The sequence below is a fragment of the Chiloscyllium punctatum genome, chromosome 8, assembly GCF_047496795.1.
Source record: "Chiloscyllium punctatum isolate Juve2018m chromosome 8, sChiPun1.3, whole genome shotgun sequence".
In the NCBI taxonomy this organism is placed as follows: Eukaryota; Metazoa; Chordata; class Chondrichthyes; order Orectolobiformes; family Hemiscylliidae; genus Chiloscyllium; species Chiloscyllium punctatum.
In genome coordinates this window covers 105,196,522-105,212,069 of record NC_092746.1, presented here as the reverse complement: position 1 = coordinate 105,212,069, position 15,548 = coordinate 105,196,522, and the positions used below count along the sequence as shown (strand labels likewise).

General features: G+C 42.3%; 1 protein-coding gene across 2 annotated transcripts in view; it reads right to left on the bottom strand.

Moving 5' to 3' along the window:
• Nucleotides 1-15,548, bottom strand: part of ptprn2 (protein tyrosine phosphatase receptor type N2) — a 967,505-nt gene that overhangs the window by 729,795 nt on the left and 222,162 nt on the right. For both annotated transcript variants that reach the window (XM_072576204.1, XM_072576205.1), the window contains exon 3: nt 14,682-14,795. In XM_072576204.1, the coding sequence (XP_072432305.1) occupies nt 14,682-14,795 (114 nt within the window). The remainder of the gene's footprint in view (nt 1-14,681; nt 14,796-15,548) is intronic.

Sequence of the window (15,548 nt, the reverse complement as noted above, 5' to 3'; positions counted from 1 at the left end):
TTCGAAAAACAACCCTCCACCACCACCCTCTGACTTCTACCTTTGAGCCAGTTCTCTATCCAAATGGCTAGTTCTCCCTGTATTCCATGAGATGTCTAACCTTGCTCACCAGTCTCCCATGGGAAACTTGTCAAACGCCTTACTGAAGTCCGTATAGATCACATCTATCGCTCTGCCCTCATCAATCCTCTTTGTTATTTCCTCAAAAAACTCAATCAGGTTTGTGAGACATGATATCCCATGCACAAAGTCATGTTAACTATCCCTAATCAGGCCTTGCCTTTCCAAATGCTTGTACATCCTGTCCCTCAGGGTTCTCTCTAACAACTTGCCCACCTCCGATGTCAGGCTCACTGATCTATAGTTCCCTGGCTTGTCCTTGTCACTCTTCTTAAGCAGTGGCATCATGTTAACCAATCTCCAGTTGTCCAGCTATGACTATTGATGATACAAATATCTCAGTAAGAGGCCCAGCAATCACTTCCCTAGCTTCCCACAGAGTTCTAGGGTACACCTGATTAGATCCTAAATGAGTACAACTCAAAAAAGACTCAGGAAGTTTGGCATCATTCAAGACAGAACAGTGCACTCGATTGGCATATTCATCATCTTTATCATCACTATTCTCACCATTTATGTACATCTATGAGACACACTACATGAACTTACCAGAGGTTTCCATCGCACCCTACAACTGTGAACTTAATTATCCAGAAGGAAAAGGGCAGCAAGTACATTGGAAAACCACCACCTACAAGTTCTCTTCTAAACCAATCGCCATGCTATTTGAGAAATATATAATCTTTTGTTCACTGTCACAAGGTCAAAGTCCTGGACCTCCCACCCAAACAGCATTTTTGCTGTACAGTTAGGTCAAATGGTTTGCAGTGGTTCAAGAAGGCAGCTCACCACCGCACTCTCTAAGATCGTTAGTAACAGACAGTAAGTGCTTGCCCAACCCATCCCTCATTGCTGATGGCAATTAATGGTCTTAGGTTTTCATGTCTAACTGACTATGGATCAAGACAGCGCAACAGTCAGTGAGAAGGAGCTCAAAGATAAGTATTTCTAACTTTTTTATGTGAGTCTGAAAAGCCTTCCAGCAGTCTAGAAATGGAAATAAGCTTTTTTAAAAAACATCATTCTCAGGATGAGCACATTGCTGGTTAGGCCAGCATTATTGTCCATTCCAGAGGGCAGTTTAGAGTCAAACACATTGCTCTGGGTCTGGAGTCACCTATAGTCTACACCAAGTGAGGATGGCAATTTCCTTTGCTAAATAACGTTAGCAAACCAGATGGGTTTTCCCTAACAATCAGCAACGGTTTCATGGTCATCATTAAATGCTTAATTCTAGATTTTTATTGAATTCAAATTCCACCATCTGCCATGGTGGGATTCAAACTCAAGTTGCTGGGTCTCTGGATCAATAGTCCAGCGATAATACCACTTAAGGTTGTTAAGATCCTTCTCTTGCCAAAGCATCATGCTAATGGAGATAGTGCAGAAGGGCAGGACCAATTTGCCTACTGATGAAACAGGTCCACAGCGAATGCCATTTCCCGAATCCTACATTCATCCCTGGAATATCTAGAAAACAAGGACACCTACATCAGACTCCTAGTCATCGACTCCAGCTCTGCTTTCAACACCATTATCTCCCCCAGATTGATCTCAAAACTCCCAGACCTCGGTCTCAGCTCCATCCTCAGCAACTGGATCCTCAGCTTCCTGATCGATAGACCGCAATCAGTGAAAATAGACTGCACCTCCTCCACAATAACACTCAACACTGTCAGAAGTTTAATATTGCTGAGGAATGACATTTTATTGAAGGTTTTTGGCTTGTATTCATCAGGACATTTCTAAGAATATCAATGTAAAAGGGAACAGCATTTTGTACTGTATGCAAGAGAAGGCAGATTGGTTGGCAAGTAGACTTTATCCATAAAGGCACTACCATGGAGAAGGCACCAGTTAAGTGATGACTGACAGTTTACTGCCTATATTTCTTTAATTTCATAACAGGCAGATTGACTCAGATTGGTCAAGTCATTGCCCTAAGGAATGAACCAGAGAACGGCTGCTGCTCATTTTGATGAGTTGAAACATATAAATGCACCTTGTAGCTGCAATATTGTATAATAATATAAATATCTTCCAGTGTATGCAAGTGGGCCATACTGTGAACCTGAGAGATATCTTAAATTGGTTGACAGCATAATCAACAGCATACTCAGGATATATTTTGTAAATCTGGTCAATCATACCTAATGCTGAACCGTGTATTTGAGTTTTGGAAGTATGGCATAGTCATTCAAATAGATGTGGCTGTTTGATACAATTTGCTAGTCTTTGGGACATATGGCCTACGATATCACATTGGCACCAAAATTCATGGACTATATTCCTCAGCTACATAATTAGCAGAATGTCTTTTTGGATTGACAGCAGCATCCTGCGAGAGGTGAGCACTATCTTTACTTCCCAGGATTATCTGAGGCAGACTGGGTACTTTTCAGGACCAAACTTGGCAGACTTAAGATTGTACATGAGTTTGCATAAGCTTTGATGATAAACAGGACAAATAATTAACAAAGTTCACCAAATATAAATGTGAGGTAAAGCAGTTTGTTGTTAATAGTAGAGGTCACTTATCACATACAAAGTGCAAGTCCAGGTGGAATAGAGCACATACATCAAACAAAAGAATTTATACCACGGACAAGCAAGGTCATAAACCAAGCATTAGTTCTTATTTCTAGAGGGACTGGGTTGAAGAGTAAGGCATCGTGGGCCGAAGGGCCTGTTCTGTGCTGTATTGAAATTACACTAAACAGAGTACAATGTACAGTTCTAATTACCATATTATAAAATGCATGTCGAGGCATTGGAAAAGAGCCATAAGACCATAAGTAGGCCATGCAGTCCATTGAGCTCGCTATACCATTCATTGAGATCATGGCTGATCTGATAATCCCCACCCAATTCCTCATTGTTGCCTTTTCTGCATAACCCTTGATTGCCTTCCTGATTAGATACCTATCTATCTCTGCCTTGAAAAATGATACAGTCTCGTCAGCCCTCCACAGTAAAGAATTCCATTGATTTTCTGTCCCCTGAACGAAGAAATTCATGCTCATCTCAATCTTATACGGGTGCCCCTTTGTACTGAGATTACTTTCTGTCGACCTAGATCCTCCAACAACAGAAAGCAACCTCTCCGCATCTACCGTGAGAATCTCCCATGTTTTAATAAGGTCTCCTCTCATTCTCCTAAGCAAAGTAGAGGTGAACAAGGATTATATCAGAATTGCACATATGTAGATTCTCAGGAAAAGGTTGACAGATCAATTCTCTTGAAAAAAAGGAAGCTGAGAGCTGACTGAACTAATTTTTTTAAGCTATTAAATGTTTTGATACAATGAATCAGAGAAAATGCTTCCTAGTGTACAGGACTAGAGGCTATCCAAATATTCAATAGGGAATGGCTAACGAACTTTGTTGAATACGTGATTAAAGAGCTGGTGTAGGAGGGAGGGGCTTCAGGTATGTGCATCATTGTGATGTCTTCTGCAGCAGATGGGGCCTGTATAGAAGGATGAGTTGCACCAAAACTGGCGGGACACCAATATCCGAGTATTTGCTTGTGCCATGTGGGAGGATTTAAACTCAGGACGTGGGGATTGGGGAGGAACCGGAGTCAGCAAGTGAAATGACTGAGGTGAAGTCAAAGCCTAAGGCCAGTAAGGCTTAGAGGAAGAAAAGACAGGGAGAGGTTATCTGAGGTGTATTTGTTTTAATGTGAGCAGTATGACAGGTAAGGCAAATTTAGAGCTTGGATTAATAAGTATAACTATGATATCGGAGATATGACAGAGACTTGGTTGAGAGGGTGTTAAGTCTGACAGCTTAGCAGTCAAGGATTTAGAATTTCAGGCAAGATAGAGAGGGATGTAAACGAGGTGGGGGGAGTTGTGTTACTGAATAGGGGGAGTATCACAGCTGTACTGAGGGAGGACACCTTGGACGGCTCATCCAGCGAGACCATAGGGGTAGAGCTCAGGAGTAGGAAGGGTGATGGGACTGTACTACAGGCCTCCCAACAGCCAGCAGATTATGGAGGAACAGAGATGTGGATAGACCATGGAAAATGTAAAAACAGAATTGCTGTGGTGGATGATTTAACTTTCCCTAGATTGACTGGGACTCCCTCAGTGCTGGGGGCTTGGATGTGGTGGTGGTGGTGGGGGGGGGGGTGGTTGGGGTGGGGTGAAATTTGTTACATGTGTCCAGGACAGAATCTTGAAGCAATAATTAAATAGTCCAACTGGGGAAGGGGCCACAGTAAGCCTGGAATTAGGGGAATTAGGCACTGGACCCAGCCAGGTGATCAAAGTGTAAGTGGTGGTGCATTTCGGGAACAGTGACCATAATTCAGAGGGTGGTGGGAATCTGGAACTCACTGCCTGCAAGGGTGGTAGAGTCAACCAGTTTCATAAAATTTAAATAGTACTTAGATGTGCACTTGCAATCCCAAGATTTACGTACTTTGACCAGAGCAGATTCAATGGGCTGAGGGGCATTTCTCTGTGTGTAGGCCTCTATGATACTATGGAAGACAAACACCAGCATGGACTGGTTGGGTCGAATGGCTTGTTACTGTGTTATCCTATGTCATTTTCTTACACCCCAATTTAAATTAACTGAATGTTGCTCAATGATGATTGACTCTTGGTCTATTTCAGATCCAAGGAGTGTCTTTCAGTTCCGAATTTCAGACTGTACAAATGCCAGAACATGAACAAACAATTAACATCAAGGCAACACAGGGTAATGGTACAGTCTATCATTTTTTCCTCATGCCATTGTATATGTTGCACAAGCTCGCTTCATTTCGAACATGACTGCTCACTAACTGCTTAATCTAATCACAAACAAAACTGACTTCAGAATTGAGTTATCCTTTCCTGTCCTTTCTCACAATGAGCTAAAAGATCTATATGGAGAGTTTAAAGCAGTATTAGAGAGAAAAAGAATCATAATTAACTGAAAACGTTAGCACAGATATGCAGATCTATTTGACATCCTGCTCTCTAGTCTGTGTTCTCACATTCTACTAAAATCAGCCACATATTGAGCTGTACTGGCCTGTCACAGGCAAGAATAGATATTTATAAACCTGCATTAAACAATAATGAAGCTGAGCTTTTATGTGATTCACATCAGTGCTTCAGGGATGACAATCAGTTAATATTCTGATATTCTGAACAGCTCCATAGTGAGACCTTGTAAAATATTCCATTTGCAGGATAAAATTTATTTCCTCTTACCATTGTGATTTATCGACAGTTGTTCTATTTAGAGAACTCTGGTATTGATTTCAGTACGGGGTTCTATTTTCTTCTGAATCAAAAAAGATTGCTAAATCCCAGAAGTAATTTCTTTAGCCTCAACTCTGTTGATTACTGGCTGCTGTCTATAGGTTCAGTGGCATTTTGATTAGCTTATGTTAATTCAATTCCAGACAACACTGCAAACAGACATAGCACAGGTGAATTGCTTTTTTTGGTTATAAATTTGTCTTTTGCATTTTCTTTATGCTGCATCACTTTGTCTCAGAATGTACCTGCCCCACTTGAATTGCACACAGTTCTGCCTGTTTTTGACTAGCACAGACTCAATGGATTGAAGGGCCTTTGACTGTGCTGTAGCCCTCGGTGACTCTAAAGCAATGTATCTCCTGCCAATGCACTGGAACCAGGAAGTTGGTCTTATAAGCAGGGAGTTGTTTATTAGTGTGTGGCTGTTGTCTTTTTCATTCATTTACAGGATGACAGTACGGCTGGCCAGGCCAGCATTTATTGCCCATCCCATTCCAGAACGCAGTTAAGAGCCAACCACATCGCTATGTGTCTGGAATCACATGTGGTCCACACCTGGTAAGGATGACAGTTTCATTAGCGAACCAGATGGGTTTTTTCGACAATTGACAATGATTTCACAGTCTTACTAAACTCTTAATTCCAGACTTGTAATTGAATTCAAATCCCATCATCTGCCACGGCAGGATTTGAACCTGGGTCACAAGATTAACTGTCCAGCAATACTATTACTAGGCTATTGCCTCCCATGTGCAACTATGTTCTCAGGTTCCCTAACTGTCCCTGTTCTCCTTGCCACTGTGTTTGCTGCTACCCTTGCCACCTTTTCTGGTGCGCAGCTGGGCGTTCAGCTCACTGTCTTGACCACTGCTTCACTCAATAAGTGAGGCAATGAATGAGAGATTGCACAGGTGGTGAGTGCATACAAAGGGATGGCAGTGGCAGCAAACACAGCCTCGATAAAACAGCAAGCTGCTCCCAGAATTCCAGATACACCTCAACCTTTTTTATGTCATGTCTTTATAACCTTTGGACTGTTCCTCAACTGAGAACATCTGCCTTCCTTCCATCAGTGGAAAATGGTTGTGACCCAACGAGCTTCAGATCAGCTTTTACACAATAACCTAGGTTTCCCATTAGTCAGCGAGCATTGTGACCTCAAGTGTTAGACTCGCATCTTGCTAAGTGATATTCATGCAGTGTGAAGCTTTCAAGATCCTTGACATGATGATTGTAGATTATCTCACAGTTACACAGAAGCATCAGGTTCACTGCCAATTACAGGTCAGGATTGGTCTTGGTTTTCACTCCGTGGCCCACGTACATTTCCTGGACAAAAGCTCTGTTATGTCAGTTATCAGTAATTTTTCAAAAAAGGTTTTGACCTACACCAAGATGAAGATGCCAGCTCTGTCAAATCGAGTATCGCACATGTCCGGCATAACAGCAGAGAGGTTAGACCACAGTCCCACTGATGGTGACAATATCCTACTCTCCCCTGACGCATTCTGAGTGTGAAATCAGAGCCAGATTGTTCTTAATGTACAGTGTACACCCATTTGAAACAGGCATTAGATTCTGATATTATGCTAATCAGATGCCTAATATCCACCTTAGGACGTCACAGCTAGATTTTGAATAACGTTATGTGCATCGCTCAGTTTGATTTGATCTAACCAGTGGTCCTTTAAGGTCACCAAGAAAAGGGAAGTAAAATTGTGTCTGACCATGCTATTGTTTCAGCTCATCCATTGATGGAAAGGCAGCCAACATCGTCAAAGACCCCTCCCACCCCTCCCACCCTCCAACCACTTCTGTCAGGGAGAAGATACAGAAGTAAAACATATACCAACAGATTCAAGAGCAGCATTTTCCTCGCTGTTAATCGACTTAGAGTTATAGTGATGAACAGCACGGAAACAGACCCTTTGGTCCAACCCGTCCATGCCGACCAGATATCCCAACCCAATCTAGTCCCACCTGCCAGCACCTGGCCCTATCCCTCCAAACCCTTCCTATTCATATACCCATCCAAATGCCTTTTAAATGTTGCAATTGTACCAGCATCCACCACTTCCTCTGGCAGCTCATTCCATACACGTACCACCCTCTATGTAAAAATGTTGCCCCTTAAGTCTCTTTTCTATCTTTCCCCTCTCACGCGAAATCTATGCCCTCTAGTTCTGGACTCCCCCACCCCAGGGAAAAGACTTTATCTATTTATCCTATTCATGCCCCTCATAACTTTGTAAACCTCTATGAGGTCACCCTTCAGCCGCCAACGCTCCAGGGAAAACAGTTCCAGCCTATTCAACCTCGGCCCATAGCTTAAATCCTCCAACCCTGGCAACATCCTTGTACAACTTTTCTGAACCCTTTCAAGTTTCACAACATCTTTCCGATAGGAAGGAGACTAGAATTGCACACAATATCCCAACAGTGGCCTAACCAATGTCCTGTACAGCCACAACATGACCTCCCAACTCCTGTACTCAATACTCTGACCAATAAAGGAAAGCATACCAAACATCTTCTTCACTATCTTATCCATCTGCGATTCCACTTTCAAGGAGCTATGAACCTGCACTCCAAGGTCACTTTATTCAGCAACACTCCCTAGGACCTTACCATTAAGCGTATAAGTCCTGCTAAGATTTGCTTTCCCAAAATGCAGCACCTCACATTTATCTGAATTAAACTCCATCTGCCACTTCTCAACTCACTGACACATCTGGTCAAGATCCTGTTGTAATCCGAGGTAACCCTCTTCACTGTCCACTACACCTCCAGTTTTGGTGTCATCTGCAAACTTACTAACTGTACCTCTTATGCTCGTATTCAAATCATTTATGTAAATGACAAAAAGTAGAGGACCCAGCACCGATCCTTGTGGCACTCCACTGGTCACACGCCTCCAGTCTGAAAAACAATCCTCCACCACCACCTTTGAGCCAGTTCTGTATCTAAATGGATAGTTCTCCCTGTATTTCGTGAGATCGAACCTTGCTAACCAGTCTCCCATGGGGAAACTTGTCGAACGCCTTACTGAAATCCATATAGATCATATCTACCTCTCTGCCCTCATCAATCCTCTTGTTACTTCTTCAAAGACTCAATCAAGTTTGTGAGACTTGATTTCCCACGCACAAAGCCATGTTGACTATCCCTAGTCAGTCCTTGCCTTTCCAAATACATGTATATCCTGTCCCTCAGGATTCCCTCCAACAACTTGTCCACTACCAACGTCAGACTCACTGGTCTATAGTTCCCTGGCTTGTCCTTACCATTTTTCTTAAACAGTGGCACCATGTTAGCCAACCTCCAGTCTTCCGACACCTCACCTGTGACTATCGATGATACAAATATCTCAGCAAAGGCCCCAGCAATCACTTCTCTAGCTTCCCACAGTGTTCTAGAGCACACCTGATCAGGTCCTGGGGATTTATCCACTATTATACGTTTCAAGACATCCAGCACTTCCTCCTCTGTAATATGGACATTGTTTAAGATGTCACCATCTATTTCCCTACATTCTATATCTTCCATGTCCTTTTCCACAGCAAATACTGACGCAAAATACTCATTTAGTATCTCCCCCATTTTCTGCTGCTCCACACAAAGGCCGCCTTGCTGATCTTTGAGGGGCCCTATTCTCTCCTTAGTTACTCTTTTGTCCTTAATGTATTTGTAAAAACTCTTTGGATTCTCCTTAATTCTATTTGCCAAAGCTATCTCATGTCCCCACTTTTCCCTCCTGATTTCCCTCTTAAGTATACTCCTACTGCCTTTATACTCTTCTAAGGACTCACTCGATCTATCCTGTCTCTACCTTACATATGCTTCCTTCTTTTCCTTAACCAAACCCTCAATTTCTTTAGTCATCCAGCATACCCTATACCTACCACCTATCCTTTCACCCTAACAGGAATACTCTTTCTCTGGATTCTCGTTATTTCATTAATAAAGGGTTCCCATTTTCCAGCCGTCCCTTTTCCTGCGAACATGTGCCCCCAGTCAGCTTTCGAATGTTCTTGCCTAATACCATCAAGATTGGCCTTTCTCCAATTTAGAACATCAACTTTTAGATCTGGTCTATCCTTTTCCATCACTATTTTAAAACAAATTGAATTATGGGCACTGGCCCCAAAGTGCTCCCGCACTGACACCTCAGTCACCTGCCCTGCCTTATTTCCCAAGAGTAATTCAAGTTTTGCACCTTCTCTAGTAGGTACATCCACATACTGAATCAGAAACTTTTCTTGTACACATTTAACAAATTCCTCTCCATCTAAACCTTTAACACTATGGCAGTCCCAGTCAATGTTTGGAAAGTTAAAATCCCCTACAATAACCACCCTATTATTCTTACAGAAAGCTGAGATCCCCTTACAAGTTTGTTTCTCAATTTCCCTCTGTTTATTAGGGGGTCTGTAATACAATCCCAGTAAGGTGATCATCCCTTTCTTATTTCTCAGTTCCACCCAAATAACTTCCCTGGATGCATTTCCAGGAGTATCCTCCCTCAGCACAGCTGTAATGCTATCCCTTAACAAAAACGCAACTCCCCCTCCTCTCTTGCCTCCCTTTCTATCCTTCCTGTAGCATTTATATCCTGGAACATTAAGCTGCCAGTTCTGCCTATCCCTGAGCCATGTTTCTGTATTTGCTATGATACCCCAGTCCCATGTTCCTAACCATGACCTGAGTTCATCTGCCTTCCCTGTTAGGCCCCTTGCATTGAAATAAATGCAGTTTAATTTATTAGTCCTACCTTGTCCCTGCCTGCCCTGACTGTTTGACTTGCTTCTATTCTCAACTGTACCAGTCTCAGATTGATCTCTTTCCTCACTATCTCCCTGGTTTCCACCCCCCCACCTCACTAGTTTAAATCTTCCCGAGCAGCTCTTGCAAATTTCCCTGCCAGTATATTAGTCCCCCTCCAATTTAGGTGTAATCCATCCTTCTTGTTCAGGTCACTTCTACTCTAAAAAAGATTCCAATGATACAAAAATGTGAATCCTTCCCCATTCACCAGCTCCCCAGTCATGCATTCATCTGCTCTATCTTCCTATTCCTACGCTCACTAGCTCATAACACCGGGAGTAATCCAGATATTACTACACTCGAGGACCTCCTTTTTAAATTCTTGCCTAACACTCTGTAATCTCCCTTCAGAATCTATCCTTTTCCCTTCCTATGTAATTGGTTTCAATGTGGACAATGACCTCTTGCTGGCCCTTCTCCCCCGTGAGAACATTCTGCACCCTCTCTGAGACATCCTTGATCCTGGCACCAGGGAAGCAACACACCATTCTGCTTTTTCGCTGCTGGCCACAGAAACGTCTGTCTGTACCTTGGATTAGAAAATCCCCGAACACAATTGATCTCTTGGAACTAGACGTACCCCTCGTTGCATTAGAGCCAGTCTCAATACCAGAAACTTGGCTGTTCGTGCTACGTTCCACTGAGAATCCATCACTCCCTACATTTTCCAACGGAGCATACTTGTTTGAAATGGGTATAGCCACAGAAATCTCCTGCACTAGATGCCTACCTCTCTTACCTTTCCTGGCGTTAACCCATCTATGTGACTGTATCTGAGACTTTCCGCCCTTCCTATAACTGCCATCCATCACATACTGTTGCTGTTGCAAATTCCTCATTGCTTTTGTCTCTCCAACCGATCCATTCGATCTGATAATATTTGCATCCAACAGCATTTATTGCAGATATAATCCTCAGTAACCCTTAGACTCTCTTTAAACTCCCACATCTGACAAGAAGCACGTATCACTCTACTAAAGGTCATTTTTGCTCCTTCACAATCTACAGACCCAGAAAATAACACCGTCTTATTCATCTACAAAACACTGCCCCAGGTTAAATTAATAGTTATGGCCTATATAATAAGTTTAATCAAGAGATATCTCAAAAAACATATAATCAATAAAGAACCCACTCAACTCAATACTGCAGTCTTTCTGTAGGCCACACTTAAACTGTTCACTTATCTGTTTCTGTGCTATGACCTCTCCCAGACAAGTTTCTCCAAGATTAGTTATGAATTTCACTGTTCGTTAATTTTCCCAGACACACTCCAATGTCCAGCGATACATGAATTCAAAAAGCAAAGGCAAAAACTGTGCAGGTTCACTGTGGTGTCAGTTTCTTTCCCTCTCTCTCTCCTGCACTGACCTCACCATGTGCTTCCTTTGTCTGCTCTTCTCCCTTTTAAAACTGCTGTTGTTTTGACTTTTTTTTCCAAAGTTCCAAAACAATGCAACAGCATATGAAACAGTAATTGCTGCTCCTGGAATTTGAGGAAATCACCTCCAGCACCTAAAATACCTCAAAAAAGGAGCAGCTGCTACAACCAGAAATTTTTCCCGTCCTCCATCTTAGATTACCCAGAATCCTCTCTTCTGAATGAACCCCTCAAATTTCGAATCAAATGTTGATCTTCCTTTTTGTGCACCTTCTTTGCAGCTGTATCTTTATATTCCTTGCTGTGTTCTATCACCCAATGGTCTTCATATGTGATGATCTGCCTGTACTGCACACAAAACCTTTCACTGTACCTAGGTACAAGTGACAATAAATTAAATCAAATTAAATTATGTGCAGCTAAGAGGGGGATGAATACTCCAAGGTCCATCCTAACACTGCAAGTTATGCTCACCCCATTAACTAGCTTTGCCTATTTGACCTCTCCATGCACACGTCCCAAATCTCAGGTACAATAGAAACTCCAACAAGCCTGCTCTTTTTGATGAAAATACAAAGCATGACCATGTCAGAAGGTTTTGCACATTAAGACACGGGAGCTGAAGTAGGCCATTCAGCCCGTCAAGTCTGTTCCACCATTGAATGAAGTCATAGCCAATCTGACAACCTCGACCCTACACTGCTGCCTTTTCCTCTAATACAGAGGAACCTCAATTACCCAAACGAGATGGGTGGGCACTGCTTCATTCGGATAATTGATTATTTGGATGATCAATATTACCTTAAACAAGGGAAGCCATACTGATCTAAGGCTGTGCTCTACCAGAGAATTTGTTTAAATCTATAATTTTAGTGAGTCTGCTATTTAAACAAACTATTCTTTGCATTCTGTAAATTACCGCTTTGATGTAACACTTTTGCGGGACCTTGAGATTAGATTAGATTAGATTACTTACAGTGTGGAAACAGGCCCTTCGGCCCAACAAGTCCACACCACACCCGCCGAAGCGCAACCCACCCATACCCCTACATCTACACCTTACCTAACACTATGGGCAATTTAGCATGGCCAATTCACCTGACCTGCACATCTTTGGACTGTGGGAGGAAACCGAGATCTTCTTCAGACAATCCAAAATTCAGATAATTGATATTTGGAAAATCAAGGTTCCTCTGAACTTGATTCGACTTCACATTAAGGGGAACTTAATTCTTGTTCCAAGATGTGTGCACGCAATCTCTGTTCAGGCTCAGCTGCTGCCCTAACAGAATGTTCGAGGTGCTATCCTTCAGATGAAGTTCGAAATGTCATCTCACTATTTAGAAGGTTATAAAATATCAAATAGCTTTACTTGGTACAGAGCAGGGCATTGTTATATTTGTCTGTAGAATGAACCACAGTAAATATACCCACAATGTTGTGAGGGAGACAATTCCAGGATTTTGCCTTAACAGCACTGAAGGAATGATGATACATTTCCAAGTCAATATGGCAAGTGACTTGGAGGGGAATTTGCAGGTGGTGGTGTTTCTCTATATCTGCTGACCTTGTCCTTCTAGATTAGATTAGATTACTTATAGTGTGGAAACAGGCCCTTCCACCCAACAAGTCCACACCGCCCCGCCGAAGCATAACCCACCCATACCCCTACATCTACATCTACATCTACCCCTTACCTAACACTACGGGCAATTTAGCATGGCCAATTCTAGATGGCAGCAGGCATGGGTTTGGAAGATGCTGTCTCGGATGTATCTTGGAATATAAGAATTGGTGTATAAATGTGAATTCCTTTACTCCTGCCTTCCTCATCCTATCTTTGATCACCTTCCCTTTCCAGAAACATGTTTTTATTGCCTTTGGAATCTGTTAAAGTAACTCTTTCCATGACTCTCTCACCACTTGGTCAAAAAGTTCTGTCTGATATCCTCTTCTATCATGATGACTTAACAGCAAAAAGTGACTCGTTATCCGTGAAATTGCCTTGAAAGATTTTCCATTTGATAATATAAATAAATTTTATCAAAAACTGCAAGTGTTACCTAACAAAAACGTACTTTGGATGGAACTTGAGCTCTCAAAATTACTTGTAACTGTCAAAAAGATTTTTCTAAAATTGTTCAGCTTTAGAAACTATTCCTGTTTTGAGAAGAACAGTCAATATTCCTGACTCCTTAGCTAAAGCATTTTTGTCAGCACATACAAGTTATTTGAAAGTCTAAAACGCTTTGTGATCACAGTGTTGCGTTTGCTAATCGTGTCCAGGTCCAATTGGACACTCATTCCTTACAAGCACCAGATGGGTTGACCTTCAAGCTCAGTTTATTGGGTTTTCTAGCCTGACAGATCAGTGATTGGTCTGACAACATTCGTGTTTCACACTAAGGTGCCAGCTACCCAGCTCATAAACAAACCAATTTACCTGTCGAGGAGCGTGTCAATTCAAAGACCACAAACTATTACTTACTGGGAAAGCCAGATTGCACAGACTACTGAGAACACTGAGAAAAACTTCTGAAGCCAATTCACATGTCATTTTTTTATATGAGGAAGGAATGACATTTATAAAGCACCGTTAACCCTGAGGGACCCGGGTTCAATCCCAGCTTCGGGCAACTGTCTGCGTAGAGTTTGCACATTCTCCTCATGTCAGTGTGAGTTTCCTCTGGGTGCTTGGCTTCTGTCCAAAAATGTGCAGGTAAAGTGGATTGGCCATGCTAAATTGCCTGTAGTGTCCAGGGGTGGATTAGCCAGGGGAAATGCAGAGATAGGGTAGAGGGTCGTGAGTCTGGGTGAGATGCTCTCAGGAGAGTCGGTGTGGACTTGTTGAGCTGAATGACTTGTTTCCACAATGCAGGGATTCTGTCAAACCAAACCCAAACTGCTCTGCAGCCAATGAAGCACATTTGAAGTGTAGTCGCAGTTAGAAATATGAGAAAATCTTACAAATATTTCAATGGTTTCATACTATACATGATGCAATCTTAGTAATAATGCGGTGAAGCTCCTGAGACATAACAGAAGCTTCATTGAAAAAGCCCTTTTTCAAAACCATCTTATTTAACGTGTACCTCTGAGGTCCAGTTCCTGGAGGACAGTCCGGAGGCGTTGAAGATCGGCTGGTGAAACTTCATATTTATCTATGTCTATCACCGTGACCAGCTGACACCTCCCGAATATTCCATCTGCAAAACAACGAGAAGATTCCTGAATAATTATTCAAAAGTCTGTAAAGCTTTCACCACAAATCTCGCTGTTAAAACATGTGCGGGAAATGGGAACACATTCACTCCAGCACACAAATTGGATAATCTCTTGGCTGACGGAGATGGATCTGTGATGGACTACAATCTCTTCTACAATCAGAACAAAGTCATGAAAACATTTCAATGAAGACACTGCTGTGTTAAACTGTATTCGTGTGAAAAATTAACAATGACCAGAACCATAAAGCAGCTACTGCGCAGAGGGCAGTCATTCAGTCTGTCATGTTTGTGCTATCTCGCTCTGGAAGAAGAACTCAGCTGGTCTCAGCCACCGTCCTCCCGCTCTTTCCCCACAGACCTCAAAAACATTTTCACAGAAGTCAATTATCCAACACCTCAATTCAATCTGCCTCGACCACACTTATGAGTGCTGTTTTCCAAATTCTAACCACACGCTCCATAAGGTTTCTCTCCCTCCTCGTTATTATTGCAACCTTTGCCACAAAAACTTTCAGTCAGTTTTTCTGATCCTTTTACCAACAGGAAGAATTTCTCCCTCTCTACTTGGTCCAGACCTCCACATGACTTTGAAAACCTTTAATGAATCTCCTCTGTGTCATCCATTCTCCAAGGATCTAAGTAAATTTGAATTATCTATTGAAGATGAGGACCACTAGATTATCAACGTGGTAGTCACAAAGTCAATTTGTGATTTTCTTGTTTCGTGGTCCA